General features: G+C 36.2%; 1 protein-coding gene across 2 annotated transcripts in view; it reads right to left on the bottom strand.

Moving 5' to 3' along the window:
• Positions 1-2,406: 2,406 nt before the first annotated feature.
• EAF2 (ELL associated factor 2) overlaps positions 2,407-16,631 on the bottom strand; it is a 44,605-nt gene continuing 30,380 nt past the window's right edge. For both annotated transcript variants that reach the window (XM_004436515.2, XM_087439426.1), the window contains 2 exons: positions 10,369-10,626; positions 2,407-2,830 (listed from right to left, as the gene is read on the bottom strand). In XM_004436515.2, the coding sequence (XP_004436572.1) occupies positions 2,784-2,830; positions 10,369-10,626 (305 nt within the window). In that variant the 3' untranslated portion in view covers positions 2,407-2,783. The remainder of the gene's footprint in view (positions 2,831-10,368; positions 10,627-16,631) is intronic.

Raw genomic sequence — 16,631 nt, 5'->3', positions numbered from 1 at the left:
CCTATGGTAAGAGGTGAAATTGAATAAAAAATTTTTGCCAAAACTGAGAAGCAACCAAGATTTTTTCAGCAGATGAGTAGATAAATAAACTGTGGTACACGCAGACAACTTAATATTCAGTGCTAAAAAGAAATGAGCTTTGCATTATACCCTCAATGTCCATCCATGTTGTCACAAATGGCTGAATTTCATCGTTTCTTATGGCTGAGTAGTATTCCATTGTGTATATATACCACAGCTTCTTTATCCATTCGTCCCTTGATGGGCACTTAGGTTGCTTCCAAGTCTTGGCTATTGTGAATAACGCTGCAATGAACACAGGGGTGCATGTACCTTTACAAATTGGTGTTTTCAAGTTCTTTGGATAAATACCCAACAGTGGAATAGCTGGATCATATGGTAGTTCTACCCTTGATTTTTTGAGGAATCTCCATACTGTTTTCCATAGTGGCTGCACCAATTTGCACTCCCACCAGTAGTGTATGAGAGTTCCCTTCTCTCCACATCCTCTCCAACACATGTTGTTTTCTGTCTTGTTAATTATAGCCACTCTGACGCGCATGAGGTGATATCTCATTGTAGTTTTGATTTGCATTTCCCTGATAGTGATTTTGAACATCTTTTCACGTGTCTGTTGGCCATCTGTATATCTTCTTTGGAAAATAAACAAACACATAGGGACAGAGATTGGATTGGTGGTTACCAGAGGGGAAGGGGGGAGGGAGGAGGGTGAAAGGGATAATTCGGTACATGTGTGTGGTGATGGGTTGTAATTAGTATTTTAGTGGTGAACATGATGTAATCTATGCAGAAATAGAAGTACAATGATGTACACCTGAAATTTTTACAATGTCATAAACCAATGTTACTGTAATAAACAAAAAATTAAAAAAAAAAAAAAAGAAATGAGCTATGGGGCTTGCCTGGTGGCGTAAGTGGTTAAATGCGCGCGCTCTGCTGCGGCGGCCTGGGGTTTGCCGGTTCGGATCCTTGGTGCGCACTGACACACCGCTTCTCAGGCCATGTCGTGGCAGCATCCCATATAAAGTGGAGGAAGATGGGCATGGGATGTTAGCCCAGGGCCCGTCTTCCTCAGCAAAAAGAGGAGGATTGGCAGATGTTAGCTCAGGGCCGATCTTCCTCACAAAAAATAAAAACAAAAAAAAAAACGAAATGAGCTATCAAGCCATGAAAACGACTTAAGTGCATGAAGAAACCTAAACGCATATTACTAAGTGAAGAAGTCAATCTGAAAAGACTGCATACTGCATGATTCCAACTGTAAGACACACTAGCAAAGGAAACACTAAGGAGACAGTAAAAAGATCAGTGGTTGTCAGGGGTTGAGGACAGGGGGGAATGAATAGGCAGAGCACAAGATTTTTAGGGCAGTGAAACTATTCCGTAAGATACTACGATGTGGATACATGTCATTATACATTTGTCAAAACCCATAGAATGTACAACACAAAGAGTGAACCCTAATGTAAACTATGCACTTTCAGTAATGATGTGTCAATGTAGGTTCATCAATTACAAAAAAAATGCAACAGTCAGGGCCAGCCCAGTGGCGTAGTGGTTAAGTTCACGTGCTCCACTCTGGCAGCCCAGGGTTTGCAGGTTCAAATCCCAGGCGTGGACCTACACCCTGCTAATCAAGCCATGCTGTGGTGGCATCCCACATGCCACAAAACAGAGGAAGATGGGCACAGGTGTTAGCTCAAGGCCAATCTTCCTCACCAAAAAAAAAAAAAAATGCAGCACTCTGGTGCAGGATGTTTATAGTGGGGGAGGTCATGCACGTGTGGGGACAGGGAACATTCGAGAATTCTCTGTACTTGTTGCTCAATTTTGCTGTGAATCTAAAAAATGAAGTTTATTAATTAAAAACAAAAGAACTTGCTACTGGTCAGTAGCTTTTGACTATAATCTAATATTTATTTCCCCCAAATTCAAAAATATTATAGATGTAAATATTAATTATTTATCTCCTTAACAATTAAGTGCTAATTTTTCTCTCAAAAGCAACATAAGAAAACGATGGGGCCAGCCCCAGTGGCCTAGTGGTTAAGTTTGGCACCCTCTGCTTCGGCGGCCCAGGTTTGGTTTCCCGACACGGACCTCCACCACTCGTCTGTCAGTGGCCATGCTGTGGCGGCGGCTCACATACAAGAAGAAGAAGATTGGCAACAGATGTTAGCTCAGTGCAAATCTTCCTCAGCAAAGGAAAAAATAAATAAAATAATGAAAAATATTGTAAGAGGTAAGAGAACAGTTGTTTCATTAAAACAATTATTTAGCTTTACTTTTACCCTAAATTGTAGCTTAATTTCGTCAAGAATTTAAATATTTTCAATGAAAATTTAAGGACTATTAGATAAAAGAGGCTCAGAGATTTAATTAAAACCATGGACATTTATTATAAATCAACAGTTTTGACATTTCACAATTGGAGACAGCAGAGTAGGAAAACAGAGCACTGAGCTTGAACATCTGATCTGCCACTTGTTAACTAGCAGTGTGTGGGCAAGTCACCTAACCTCTGAGTCTGTTTTCTTATCTGCAAAACTTCAAAAAAGTTTTGTTAAAATCAAACGAAAAACACATGAAAATGCTGGTACTCATAAAAGGTCAAAAATGTAACATCAACTCAAAATGCTGAATCTAATTTAATTTCTTTTATCATCAAAAGTTAACATACACTTTCCTCAATCTTAGGATATTTATTCTTAATAAAAAATAATCACGCCTTGTGAATTTTATATTTATAGCTGAACGTTTCTTCAGTCATCACTGTCACTTCCTGATTCACTCAGCTGCAAATCATTTCCTAAAATAGAAAAATAGATTTATTTTTGGAAAACATAACTATTACGCAAAATATAACCCAACGGTGATCTTGTTAGTCAGCATTTTGTCATTAATAATCAGACTGCTGATCCTATAACTTAGTCACATCATTAATAACTCATATAATTAATACGGCCTGTAAAGAAAAAAATAAACCATCAATCGTCAGCATAGTTTTTGTATCACCTGGCATCTATTTTAGTCTTCTTTCATATACCAACATCACCCTTCTTTTTACATCACTGATTTAATTATACCAGGAAATGAGAGAAAATGTGGTTTAGAAGATTAGAATATATCATTTTGAAGAGTGAAAAAAATTTTATATAGCTTTTTACTTAAAATTCACTCAAAATCGTTAAGTAGTGTATGTTAAGAGTAATTCATCATTGATCCCTTTTGTAATTCATCCATGTGCTTACAGTCATGGAACTTACATTCCAGTGGGGGAGACAGACAGTAAACAAATAAACAAATATATAATATAATGCCAAGTAGGATAAATACTATGAAAAAATGAAGACGGGTATGGAGAGAGTGGTGGGAGGTGCTATTTTAGGTAGGGTAGTGAGGAAGGCCTCCTTGAGGGGTGACATTTGAACAGAGATCCAAATGTAGAGAGAAAGTCATGAAAATACGGAGAGTCAGGGAACTGTTCAGGCTCAGGGAATGGCAAATACAAATGCCACAAGGCAGAAGCATGCTTGCTGTGTTCTCTGACTGCAAGAAGGCCACTATGGCTGGAGGGGAATGAATGAGCAACAGAATGGTAGGCAATGAGGTCAGAAAGATATGCAGAAGACCACGGTTTCTAGGTCATGGTAAAAATTTTGGATTTTGTTTGAAATGTAACGGGAATTCATTGGAAAATTTAAGCAAGCAAATGGCTTGAACACTATTGTACATAAGGGAATAGAATATAATGTATCAGGGAGAGCAGTTATGAGTCTATTAACTTTCTCACATAAGAAATAATATTGGCTTTTACTCAGGTGGTTCAGGGGGAGGTGGTGCTAAGTGGTAAGATTTATAATATACTTTTAAGATAGATAGAGCTTACAGGATTATCAAAAAGCATTGGATTTAGGGCATGAGAGAAAGAGAAAAGTGAAGAATGACACCCAAGGTTTCTGGTCTAAACAATTGGATAAATGGCAGTATCATTTACTGAGATGAGAAACACCAGAGGAGTAACATTGTGTGAGGAAAATCACAAGTTCAATTTTTGACATGGTACATTTGAGATACCTAGTAAATATTCAAGTATACATGGTATAGGCAATTGGATACACAAGTCTGGAGCTCAAGGTAGAGACTGGAGCTGCAAATAAAGATTTGGGAGTCACTGATTATGGGGGTTTATTTGAAGCTACAGGATTGGATAAAATCATTGGATAGTAAATTACAATGGTTAAAAAAATTCTTGTATTTTTTAACTACTCCACAATCAACAAAAGCTGTCATATTTTGATATAAATATCAATTTAAGAGGAGTAGTTTGTATGCTATCTATAAGTTGTAAGATATCTCAGTCCATGAACTTCAGAACTGATTATATCATTTGATAAAGATGCTAAAGCTTCTTTTGCACATCTGGTTCCCATAACCATTTTACCATTTTCAAGGCTTAAGTTTCCACTCATTATACAACTATTGTATAGTGTAAGAAAGCTCAATTTGACATGATGCCTGTAACATGAGCTTCTCAAGTGACACAAACCCAAACATTCTGAGTTCCACTTTTCTTAATAGACTTCATGCTATGGAGGTTATATGCGCAGTATCACCAGACTGTTAGTTAAAATGTTGAGTCAGTTTTGAAGATATGAGATATGAATATGAGATGCTTAGCAAAGGAAAAATGTTTTCAATCAAAATGGTAATTATGACTTGGAAAAAAGAAAGTTTACCCATAACAAATGCAGACACCTAAACCAATGGTTCTCAATGAGAGTAATACTGCCCCCTAGGAGATGTTACAGAAATTTACATGACGGGTTGCTTGTCCCGATGATTAGCAGATTGCTAGTGGCATTTAGTGAGGAGGGAATTTAGGAATGCTAAATGTCTTGCAATGGAGGGGTTAGTCTTGCACAATAAAGAACTCTTCTCCATTCTGCAAAACTTTTCAAAGTCCTGTGGGATATTAATGTACTTGGAAGACTTGCTTATAATTTTAAGGCCTAATTGCATTGTTATAAACTAAAAGTATTCTTTTGCAGAGATTGAAAATTCACTGAAATTTATAAGGATGCAACTATCACATAAACTGAAAGAAGAATCTACTTTGTTGTTTTCAGAACTTTACAAAGATTTTGTTTTTTTAATCATTTTGGAAAACACATTAGTCATGCTAACTCCTTGCATTTGGGTCAGCAGTACAGCACCTCAATACTTGTCTGTATACACAATTCTATGAATATACATCTATATACTTTTCCAGTTCTTATTTCCATAAGTTAAATAAAAAGAAAAACTGTTGACAATATGAGTTGAATGTTATCTTGCTTTTCCTAATTCCAAATGTATTCATTAAAGGTAAGTGCAAACATATGGCTACTTCATTATGTCTTCTGGTATAGCCATGCCTGAACATTTACAAAGTAAGAAATATATTACTTTACTATAAATTATTTTTATTTTGTCTTAATATCTCATTAAATTAATTATTTTCAAAGATGTTTGTACCTAGGTGATATTAAGCTATAAAATTCATTTCAAAATAGTAAAAGGGACTTAAAAATATCTGTTATAAAAGAGGGTGTTGCATCTGACAATGTTCAGACAGTAACAGTAAGAGAGAGTTTATTTCCTCTTATTAGGAAACTTCTAGTTTGGATAAAATATATCAGGAAAAGAAATTCACTATTTTTTTTAAAGAAATGCCAAATGGTTATTAATGGTATAAGCAGATCACTACTGACTTCTGCATATAATTTTTGCATCCACAATCTTTCCAAACTCTTATTATTATTTCTTTCTATAATTCATTGATTCTCTTGGATTTTCTATGTAGGCAATTACATTGTCTACAAATAAGGGGCATTGTATTATTTGTTTCCAATTCTTATATTTCATTTCTTTTACTTGTTTTACTGCATTTGCTAGAACCTTCAGTACAATGTTGAATAGAAATCATGATATAAATTCTCTGGAATGTGTTATTTTCTTTGTCCTAGTAGAAAGTAATTTCTATAAATATTTTGTATATATATTTAAAAAAAGCCCGCTTCACATTTTTGGATTGTAGGATTCTATGTATTTACTATTAGAACACGCATGTTAATTATGTTGTTCAAAGATTTTATACTCTTACTAAATTGTGGCTGCTTGACTACAGATGCATTAAATCTCCCATTATAATACAGACTTGTCAATTTCTCCTAGTTCTGTCAATTTTTGTTTTATACACACACACACATATATAACGATATATTTTAACATAGGCATACCTCGTTTTATTGTGCTTGGCTTTATTGAGCTTGGAAGTTACTGCGTTTTTTACAAATTGAAGGTTTGTGGCAACCCTGCGTGGAGCAAGTCTATCGGCGTGATTTTTCCAACAGCATTTGCTCACTTCACGGCTCTGTGTCACGTTTTGGTAATTCTCACAATATTTCAAACTTTTTCATTATTATATTTGTTACGGTGATCTATTATCAGTTATCTTTGATATTACTATTGTATTTGTTTTGGGGTGCCACGAACCATGCCAATATAAGACAGCACACTTAACTGATAAATGTTTTGTGTGACCTGACTGCTCCACTGACTGGCCATTCCCTGTCTCTCCCTCTCCTCAGGTCTCCCTATTTCCTGAGACACAACAATATTGAAAGTAGGCCAATTAATAACCCTACAATGGCCTCTAAGTGTTCAAGTGAAAGGAAGAGTTGCACATCTCTCACTTTAAATCAAAAGCTAGAAGTGATTAAGCTTAGTGAGGAAAGCATGTCAAACGCCAAGACAGGCAGAAAGCTAGGCCTCTTGTGCCAAACAGTTATCCAAGTTGTGAATGCAAAGGAAAAGTTCTCAAAGGAAATTAAAAGTGTTACTCTAGTGAACAAACGAATGATAAGAAAGTGAAACAGCCTTATTGCTGATATGGAGAAAGTTTCAGCGGTCTGGATAGAAGATCAAACTAGCCACCACATTCCCTTAAGCCAAAGTCTAATCCAGAGCAAGGCCCCAACTCTCTTCAATTCTATGAAGGCTGAGAGAGGTAAGGAAGCTGCAGAAGACAAGTTTGAAGCTCGCAGAGGTTGGTTCATGAGGTTTAAGGAAAGAAGCCATCTCCATAACATAAAAGTGCAAAAGGAAACAGCAAGGGCTAACGTAGAAGCAGCAGCAAGCTGTCCAGAATATCTAGCTACGATAATTAATGAGGTGGCTACACTAAAGAACAGATTTTCAATGTAGACGAAACAGCCTTATATTGGAAGAAGATGCTATTTAGGACTTTCATAGCTAGAGGGGAGAAGTCAATGCCTGGTTTCAAAGCTTCACAGGACAGATTGACTCTCTTGATAGGAGCTAATGCAGCTGGTGACTTTAAGTTGAAGTCAATGCTTACCATTCTGAAAATCCTAGGGCCCTTAAGAATTATGCTAAATCTACTCTGTCTATGCTCTACAAATGGAACAACAAAGCCTGGATGACAGCACATCTGTCTACAACAAGGTTTACTGAATATTTTAAGCCCACTGTTGAGACCTACTACTCAGAAAAAAAAGATTTCTTTCAAAATATTACTGCTTATTGACAATGCATCTGGTCACCCAAGAGCTCTGATGGAGATGTACAATGAGGTTAATGTTGTTTTCGTGCCTGCTAACACAACATCCATTCTGCAGCCCATGTATCAACAAGTAATTTTGACTTTCAAGTCTTATTATTTAAGAAATACATTTGGTAAGGCTATAGTTGCCATAGATCCTCTGATGGATCTGGGCAAAGTAAACTGAAAACCTTCTGGAAAGGATTCACCATTCTAGATGTCATTAAGAACATTCGTAATTCACGAGAAGATATCAAAATATCAATATTGACAGGAGTTTGGAAGACGCTGATTCCAACCATCATGGATGACCTTAAGAAGTTTAAGACTTTAGTGGAGGAAGTAACTGCAGATGTGGTGGAAACAGCAAAAGAACTAGAATTAGAAGTGGAACCTGAAGATGTGACTGAATTGCTGCAATCTCATGATAAAACTTATAAATGGATGAGGAGTTGCTTCTTGATGAGCAAAGGAAGTGGTTTCTTGAAATGGAATCTTCTCCTGCTAAAGATGCCGTGAAGATTGTTGAAATGAGAACAAAGGATTTAAAATATTACATAAACTTAGTTGATAAAGCAGCGGCAGGGTTTGAGAGGATTGAGTCCAATTTTAGAAGAAGTTCTACTGTGGGTAAAATGCTATCAAACATCATTGCATGCTACAGAGAAATTGCTTGTGAAAGGAACAATCAATCAATGCTACAAACTTCATTGTTGTCTTATTTTAAGAAATTGCCACAGCCACCCCGACCTTCAGCAACCACCACCCTATCAGTCAGCAGCCATCACCATCAAGGCAAGACCTTCTACCAAGACCTTATGAGTCACTGAAGACTCAGATAATGGTTAGTATTTTTTAGCAATAAAGTATTTTTTAATTAAGGTATGTACACTTGTTTTAGACATATTGCTATTTCACACTTAACAGACTACATGACAGTGTACATATAACTTTTATACACACTGGGAAACCAAAAAATTCATGTGACTCGCTTTATCGCAATATTCGCTTTATTGCAGAGGTCTGAAACCAAACCCACAATATCTCCAAGGTATGCCTGTATATACGTCCACACATGGTGAAGATATATTATTATGGGCATACAAATTCCTAATTGTTTATCTTCCTGGTGAACTGAAACTTTTGTCATTATTTGGCCATTCAAGAAGTCAGCCACTCCAATTTTACCTCTCAAGTTAGGAATAATAGCACTAAAGACATAAATGACTGGAAGGTCAAAAGACCTTTCCTGGTCCCTAATTAACTCATAGTTTTACTCTAACTCTCTGCCACCCAGTCTTGGCTCCTCCCTTGTTTTGTTCTGTTACCAGGCTAGAGCTAGTTAGTCTTTCTTAGCTGCTTACTTTATCACTATAAATTAACACAGTGAGATTAGTTTTAAACATACAGAAAGTTCCCTTCTCCCCCAGAGAGTATCAATCTGCATTCCTTTATTAAAAAGTATTTACTGAGCATCTACTATGTATCAGGTGCCGTGCTATGTGCTAGTATTCAATGATAAGCAAAAATAAACAAGACTGCTCTGGAGCTTATACTTTAGAAGAAGAGAACAAATCACACAAATAAATTTATAATTGTGACAACTGATATAAAGAAGATATTTTTCTGAAGGTCTATAAAAAAAGGGAGTTGACTTTATCAGAAAGGTTAAGGAAGACTTCCTTAATATAGTAAACCTTGAACTGTAATCTAAAGGAGAAAAGGTAAATGACATGAAAAGAAGGAAGTGTTTCTGGCTGAACGGACAGCATGTATAAGGGCCCCGAGGTATGTGAAACTATTTGAGGATAGTGGCAAAAAGAAGGCAAATGTTGCTGGAACAGAAAGAGCAAGACCATAATGTTAAGGCGTTTTGTCTCTATTCTAAAAGAAATTACAAGCTATTGAAAAGTTTAAAGCAGGAGAGATGACAAATTATATTTGAATTATGAAAAGATCAACATGGCTGCAACGTACATAATGGATCAAAAATGGGTTTGAGTAGATAAGGGGTGAACCAGTTATGAAGTCACTGCATAGGTAAAGCAAGGAATAATGGTGAGTTTAACTAGAGTGATGGTGGTGAAGATGCAAAAAGGGGAGATGAATTTGAGAAATACTAAGGAGGTAAAATAAACAGGACTTCGTGAAAGATGGACTATATTGTAAAGAGGCAGAGGAAGTCAACCCTTGAACACAATCAGGTTTCTGGTTTGCATAATTAGATGAATCTTGCCTTTCACTAAGCAGAAACATGGTCAGCCAAAGATTATAAGTTGGTTTTGGACAAAGTAAATTTGAAATATCTTTTACTAAGAGATGATGTTGGACTTATGTGTCTAGAGGTCAGAGGTCTGGGTCAGAGATGCAAACTTACAAGTTATCTATACATAACTATTAATTGCTACAGAAATATAGAGGAGATTATCTAGGAAAAGAGTATAGAATAAACAGTAAAAAGGACCTAGGATTAAGCCTTGAGGAGCTCCAGCTCTAATGAGTGGGTAGAAGATTATAAACTAGGAAAGCAGAGAGAAAAGTATCTAGAAAGATAGGAGAAAAACCAATTAGGCATTATGTCACAGAGTCAAAAGAAAATAAATAATTCAAAAAGGTAATGGTTAATAGTATCTAATGAATAAAATAGGAGTCTTTCTCTTTATCCAAAGTTTAGATCATAATCAGTATGGCTCCACTGTGAATTCTTACTTTTCCAATTACTCATGCTTATGTGTACTTACTTAGAGTATTCATCAGAAGGCCACTGTTGTCGTATCTATTATGACCGGCATGTATATCAGGAATCTTGCACTGTGGCATGGCAGACATGGTAGGATGACCTGAGACAGAATTCCCTGGATCAGAAGGAGAAGATTTGCACTCTTCATCTTCTGAGTCACTGGAACTATCCTCACTGCTTGAAGATGATGAACTTTTGGAATCTGATGAACTATCACAACTACTCATCTGGTCCATTAGACTAGCTTCTGCCTTCAGTTCTGAAAATAAAACAGAAGTTAATAGATAGATAGAATAAATAATATTAAATATAAATATTAAATCAAATAAAATTTGAATATTAGTTTCCCAGAAAATAAGACTAAACACACATTTACAGCATTTAAAGCATTTTATTTAAAAAGCTCCTCTACTAGTACAAAGTAAAAGGAACATCCCTCTTCCTACCTCCTCCTCAAGTTCCTTTAATCCTACTCCCCAGGAACAATCACTGCCAACACTTCCTTGTGACCATATAGGTTTTTAAATTCTGCTTGCAAACTGGCATTTTAGATTTGACACGCAACTCATCTATTGTTAGAGCTTGAGTACACTCTTTGTTACCACTCAACAAAGAGTTTTTTTTAAAAAAGAGCAATTTTTACAGCAAAAACTGCATCCCTGTTCCATTTCTGGACAACATACACACACAGTTCAAGGACCCCTCCACCAAAATAAAAGGTTCCTCTACTATCAATCCAAACCACACTTCAACGTTGGGATTATGAAAATGAAGACCTAGGCAATGTCTAAATCTACATATCACATTGATTTATACTATTATACTTAAATATAAATGTAATTCAAATAAAATATAATAAAGAATTTGAAAAATTAAAATGGCAAAAATTAAAATCTATTTCAGCAGAAACCATCCTCCGATTCTTTTCTTATTCCCCCAATATATATCATGCAATGCAATCCATACAGATGAATTTCTTTTTTTCAGCTTTATTGAGGTATAACTGACAAATAAAATTGCATATATTTAAAGTGTACAATGTGATGCTTTGATATACATATACATTGTGAAATGATTACCACAATCAAGTTAATTACCACATTCATCACCTGACATAGTTACCATTTTTGTGTCTGTGTGTGGTGGGAACACTTAACATCTGCTCTCCTAGCAAATTTCAAGTATACAATACAGTATTATTAACTACAGATACCATACTGTACATTAATTCCCCAGAGCTTATTCACCTTATAACTGAGAGTTTGACCTACATCTCCTTTTTTCCCCTATCTCCTATTCCATGGCAACCACCCTTCTACACCCAGTTTCTATGAGTTAGACTTTTTCTTTTTTTAGATTTCACATATAAGTAAAATCATATAGTATTTCGCTTTCTCTGTGTAGCTTATTTCACATATTTCTCTTTCTAATAGTTTGTTTTTAGTGTATAGAAATGCAATTGATTTTTGTATACTGATTTTGTATCCTGCACTTTACTGAATTCATTTATTAGTTCTAACAGTTTTTTAGTAAAGTCTTCAGGATTTTCTATACACAAGATCATGTCATCTGCAAACAGAGACAAATTTATTTCTTCTTTCTGATTTGGAGGCCATTTAATTCTTTTTCTTGCCCAATTGCTCTGGCTAGGATTTCCAGTACTATGTTGAACAGAAGTGATGAGAGTGAGCACCCTTGTCTTGTTCCTGATCCTAGAGGAAAAGACTTCAGCTTTTCATCATTGAGTATGATGTTAGATGTGAGCTTGTCATATATGGTCTTTATTATGTTGAAATAAATTTCTTCTACATCTAATTTGTTCAGAATTTTTATTGTGAAAGTATGTTGAATTTTGTCAAATGCTTTTCCTGCTTCCGTTGAGAAGATCACACGATTTTTATCCTTCATTCTGTTAACATGGTGTATCATGTTTATTGATTTGCATACGTTGAAACACCCTTGCATCCCAGGCATAAATCCCACTTGATCATGGTGCATAATCCTTTTAATGTGCTGTTGCATTCAATTTACTAGTATTTTGTTGAGGAACATATGAGCCTCTATTTTCATCAAAGATATTGGCCTGTAATTTTCTTTTCTTGAAGTGTCCTTGTCTGGCTTTGGTATCAGGGTAAGGCTGGCCTCATAAAATGAATTTGAAAGTGTCTCCTCTTCTTCAATTTGTTGGAATAGTTTCATAAGGATTGGTGTTAATTCTTCTTTATAATTTTATTTATTTATTTTTTCCCCCAAAGTCCCAGTAGATAGTTGTATGTCATAGTTGCACATCCTTCTAGTTGCTGTATGTGGGACGTGGCCTCAGCATGGCCGGAGAAGCGGTATGTCGCTGCGTGCCCGGGATCGAACCCGGGCCACCAGCAGTGGAGTGCGCGCACTTAACCGCTAAGCCATGGGGCCAGCCCTGTTAATTCTTCTTTAAATGTTGGAATTCACCAGTGAAGCTACCTGGTTCTAGGCTTTTCTTTGCTAGGAGTTTTCTGGATTCAATATCCTTACTCATCGGGTCTGTTTAGCTTTTCTGTTTCTTCATGATTGAGTCTTGGTAGGTTGTTTGTTTCTAGGAATTTATCCATTTCTTCTAGGTTATCCAATTTGTTGGCATATAAGTGTTCGCAGTAGTTACTTAAGAATCTTTGTACTTCTGTGGTATCACTTGTAATGTCTCTTTCATTTCTGATTTTATGTAAATCTTCTCTCTTTTGTTCTTTGTTAGTCTAGTATAAGGTTTGTCAATTTTATCTTTTCAAAAATCCAACTCAGTTTCATTAAGCTTTCTACTGTTTTTATAGCCTCTTTTATTTCTGCTCTGATCTTTATTATTTCCTTCCTTCTGCTAACTTTGGGCTTAGTTTGTTCTTCCTAGTTCCTTGAGATGTAAAGTTAGGATATTTGAGATCTTTCTTTTTTATTGTAGGCATTTATTGCTATAAACTGTCTTAGAACTGCTTTTGCTGCATACCATAAGTTTTGGTATACTGTGCTTCCATTTTCATTTATTTCAAGACAGTTTTAAATTTCCTTTTTGATTTCTTTTTGACTCATTGGTGTTCAGGAGTGTGTTAATTTCCACATATTTGTGAGTTTTCCAGTTTTCGTCCTGTTATTGATTCTAGTTTCATATCATTGTGGTGGGAAAAGATACTTAACATGATTTCAATCTCCTTAAATTTGTTAATATTTGTTTTGTGACCAAACATATGAACTATCATGGAGAATGTTCCATGTCTGCTTGAGAAGAATGTATACGTATTCTGCTGCTGTTGGATGGAATGTTTTACATAAGTCTGTTAGGTCTATTTGGTCTAAAGTATAGTTCAAATGCAATGTTTCCCTATTGATTTTCTGTCTGGATAATTTATCCATTGTTGAAAGTGGGGTACTGAAGTCCCATGTTATTATTGCATTGCTGTCTCTATTTCTCCCTTCAGATCTATTAATATTTCTTTAATACAGTTACGTGTTCCATTGTTGGGTGCACATACATTTACAAGTGTTATACTCTCTTGATGAATTAGTCCCTTTATCATTATATAATGACTTTCTTTGTCTCCTGTGACAGTTTTTGACTTAGTCTATTTTTGTCTGATATAAGTATAGCCACCCCTCCTCTCTTTTGGTTTCCATTGGAATGGAATATCTTTTTCTATCCCTTCATTTTTAGCCTACATGTGTCCTTAAAGATGAAGTGAGTCTCTTGTACGTAGCATATGGTTGGATCTTGTTTTTTATCCATTCAGCCATTCTATGTCTTTTGATTGGAGAATTTAATCCATTTCCACTTAAAGCAATTCTTGATAAGTAAGGACTTACTACTGCCACTTTGTTAATTGTTTTCTGCTATTTTGTAGTTCCTTTGTGATTTGATGAATTTCCATAGTGGTATGCTTTGATTCCTTTCTCTTTATCTTTTGTGCATCTACTAGAGATTTTTGTTTTGTGGTTACCATGAGGCTACATAAACTTTCTTACAGTTATAAGTCTATTTTAAGTTAATAATAACTTAACTTCTATTGCATACAAAAACTTAACCCTTATATTCCCTTCCCCATGTTTTATGTTTCTGATGTCACAATTTACATCTTTTTAAATTGTGTAGCAATTAACAAATTATTATAGCTATAGCTATTTTTAATACTTTTGTCTTTTAACTTTTAAACTAGAGTTAAGTGATTTACACTACCATTACAGTATTAGAGTATTCTAAATTTGACTATACACTTAACTTTACCAGTAATTTTTATACTTTCATTTGTTTTCATGTTACTAATTAGCATCCTCTCACTTCAGCTTGAAGAACTCTCTTTAGTATTTCTTGTAAGGCACGTGTGGTGGTGATGAACTCCCTCAGTTTTTGTTTATCTGGGAAAGTCTTCACATCTCCTTCATCTCTAAAGGGCAGTTTTGCTGGTTAAAATATTCTTGGTTGGCAGGGTTTTTTTTTTCTTTTGGCACTTTGAAAATATCATCCCACTCTCTCTTGGCCTGCAAGGTTTCTGCTGAAAAATCCACTGATATCTTTATTGGGGTCCCTTGTGTGTGAGGAGTTTCTTTTCTCTTCCTGTTTTCAAAATTCTCTCTTTGCCTTTCATTTTCAACACTTTTATTATAATAAGTCTTGGTGAAGACCTCTTTGGGTTGGTATTGCTTAGAGTCCTTTGGCCTTCATATATCTGGGTATATGGATATCCATATCCAGATGTCCCCATTTGGGAAGTTTTCAGCCATTATTTCTAAGCTTTCTCCCCCTTTCTCTCTCTCTTCTCCTTCTGGGATTTCTATAGTTCATACATTGTTTTGCTTGATGCTATCCCCTAATTCACATAGGCTTTCCCCACTCTTTTCATTCTTTTATCTTTTTTATCCTCCAACTGTTAATTTCAAATGCCTTATCTTCAAGTTCACAGATTCTTTCTTCTGCTTGATCAAGTCTGATGTTGATGCTCTCTACTGCATTTTTTTTTTTTTATTTCATTCTTTATATTCTTTAGCTCCAGAATTTCTGTTTGGTTCTTTTCTATTATTTCTAGATCTCTATTGAACTTCTAATTTTGTTCACGTATTGTTTTCCTGATTTTGTTGAGTTGTCTGTGTTCTCTTGCAGCTCACAGAGCTTTATTTTGAATTCTTAGTCTAGCAATTCACAGCTCTCCATTTCTTTGGGGTCTATTACTGGAAAATTACTGTGTTCCTTTAGTGGTGTCATGTTTCTTGTAGCCTTGCACTGATGTCTGTGCATTTGATGGAGGAGCCACCTCTTCCAAACATTATGGACTGTTGTTTTTTTTTTTTTGTCAAGATTAGCCCTGAGCTAACATCTGTTGCCAATCCTCCTCTTTTTGCTGAGGAAGACTGGCCCTGAGCTAACATCTATGCCCATCTTCCTCTATTTTATATGTGGGACACCTGCCATAGCATGGCTTGATGAGCCGTGTGTAGGTCTGCACTCAGGATCCAAACCCATGTACTCCAGGCTGCTGAAGCAGAGCACATGAACTTAACCACTATGTCACCAGGCTGGCCCCCATTACAGACTGGTTTTGATAGAAAAACACCTTCACTTGTGGGTGGATGCAAGGGCACTGGCTGGGTGAGGTGCAGCATTTCTGGCTCCAGGAAAGGCTGAGCAGTTCAGTCTCTGTGCACCTCCATTACCTGAGATCAGTGTCAGTGAAGATTGCACACGGCCTTAGTAGCCAAGGCTGCGAATGCCCACAGCAGCAGTGAGGGCTTTTGGAGTCTTCAATGCTGAAGGCTACTGGGGGTCCTCCTGATCTCTTTTTCTCCCATGGGGATGCTGTGGCTGAGGGGATCCTTCTTGGCACTGGGTCAGGCTTCTGGGTGCCCTCATAGTGGTGGTGGCACTGATGTCTAATATGCAGATGCATATGGAGCAGCCACAGAGCTGGGGTCTGAAATGAGGGTCTACTGCTATAAGTTCTTAATTGGACTCTTGAGCCCTTCCAGGGCTATTTTCATTCATGGATAGCTGTCTAATTTTTGGTTTTCCTCAGGGGACGAAGGTTGGTATTTCCTACTCAACCATCTTGCCGTCACCTCACCCAGATGAATTTCATTCTTTTCCTGGTTGTCCTAGAGAACATTTTGATGAAGCATCTTTACTTAGGTTCCCTCTCCTCCAAATGGGGATTTGGAATATTCTAAGTATTTCTTAAAAGCCAGCTCCCATTATAACTTTCACTATAAATATTTCAGTAGATAAAAAGCAGTAATGTTGATATCTTC

This window comes from Ceratotherium simum, chromosome 15 (assembly GCF_057802395.1).
Source record: "Ceratotherium simum simum isolate JZ-2026a chromosome 15, ASM5780239v1, whole genome shotgun sequence".
NCBI classification, from domain to species: domain Eukaryota; kingdom Metazoa; phylum Chordata; class Mammalia; order Perissodactyla; family Rhinocerotidae; genus Ceratotherium; species Ceratotherium simum.
This window is presented reverse-complemented; position numbering and strand designations above follow the sequence as displayed.